At 63.4% G+C, this 309-nt stretch overlaps 1 protein-coding gene across 1 annotated transcript in view; it reads left to right on the top strand.

Annotated features, from left to right (window-relative positions):
• The window catches only part of LOC104083127 (arf-GAP with Rho-GAP domain, ANK repeat and PH domain-containing protein 3-like), a gene marked incomplete at its 3' end in the record, with an annotated part of 19,274 nt that overhangs the window by 10,736 nt on the left and 8,229 nt on the right, over nucleotides 1-309 (top strand). The window contains 1 exon segment of the mRNA XM_009586512.1: nucleotides 151-308. Within this exon segment, the coding sequence (XP_009584807.1) occupies nucleotides 151-308 (158 nt within the window).

Here is a 309-nt window from a genome sequence, read left to right as displayed (position 1 = left end):
CTGCTTGGCTGTGTGCGCCTGCACCCCTGTGCCAGGCAGCTCGGGTGGGAGATTGTGTCCCACTTTGCCGGCCTTCAAGCATCCCTAGCAGTGGGCTGGGGATCTCCATGAGCCATGGCATGGTCCCTAAAGGCTCTTGTCTCGTCCCAGGCACTGTGTGCTGCAGTGGCAGGACCAGCCCTGCTCAAGACCATCCTGCAGTTCTTCTCGTCCTCAGAGGCTGGGCTGGCAGCTGACCCCACTGCCCGCGAGGTGGCCCTTGGGGCTGACCTTTGGTGGGGACTGGAGAGCAAAAGGCCCAGGAACCGC

The sequence above is a fragment of the Fulmarus glacialis genome, unplaced genomic scaffold, assembly GCF_000690835.1.
Source record: "Fulmarus glacialis isolate BGI_N327 unplaced genomic scaffold, ASM69083v1 scaffold17710, whole genome shotgun sequence".
Taxonomy (NCBI): domain Eukaryota; kingdom Metazoa; phylum Chordata; class Aves; order Procellariiformes; family Procellariidae; genus Fulmarus; species Fulmarus glacialis.
Note: the sequence above shows the minus strand (reverse complement) of the source record. Positions and strands in the feature narration are given on the sequence as shown.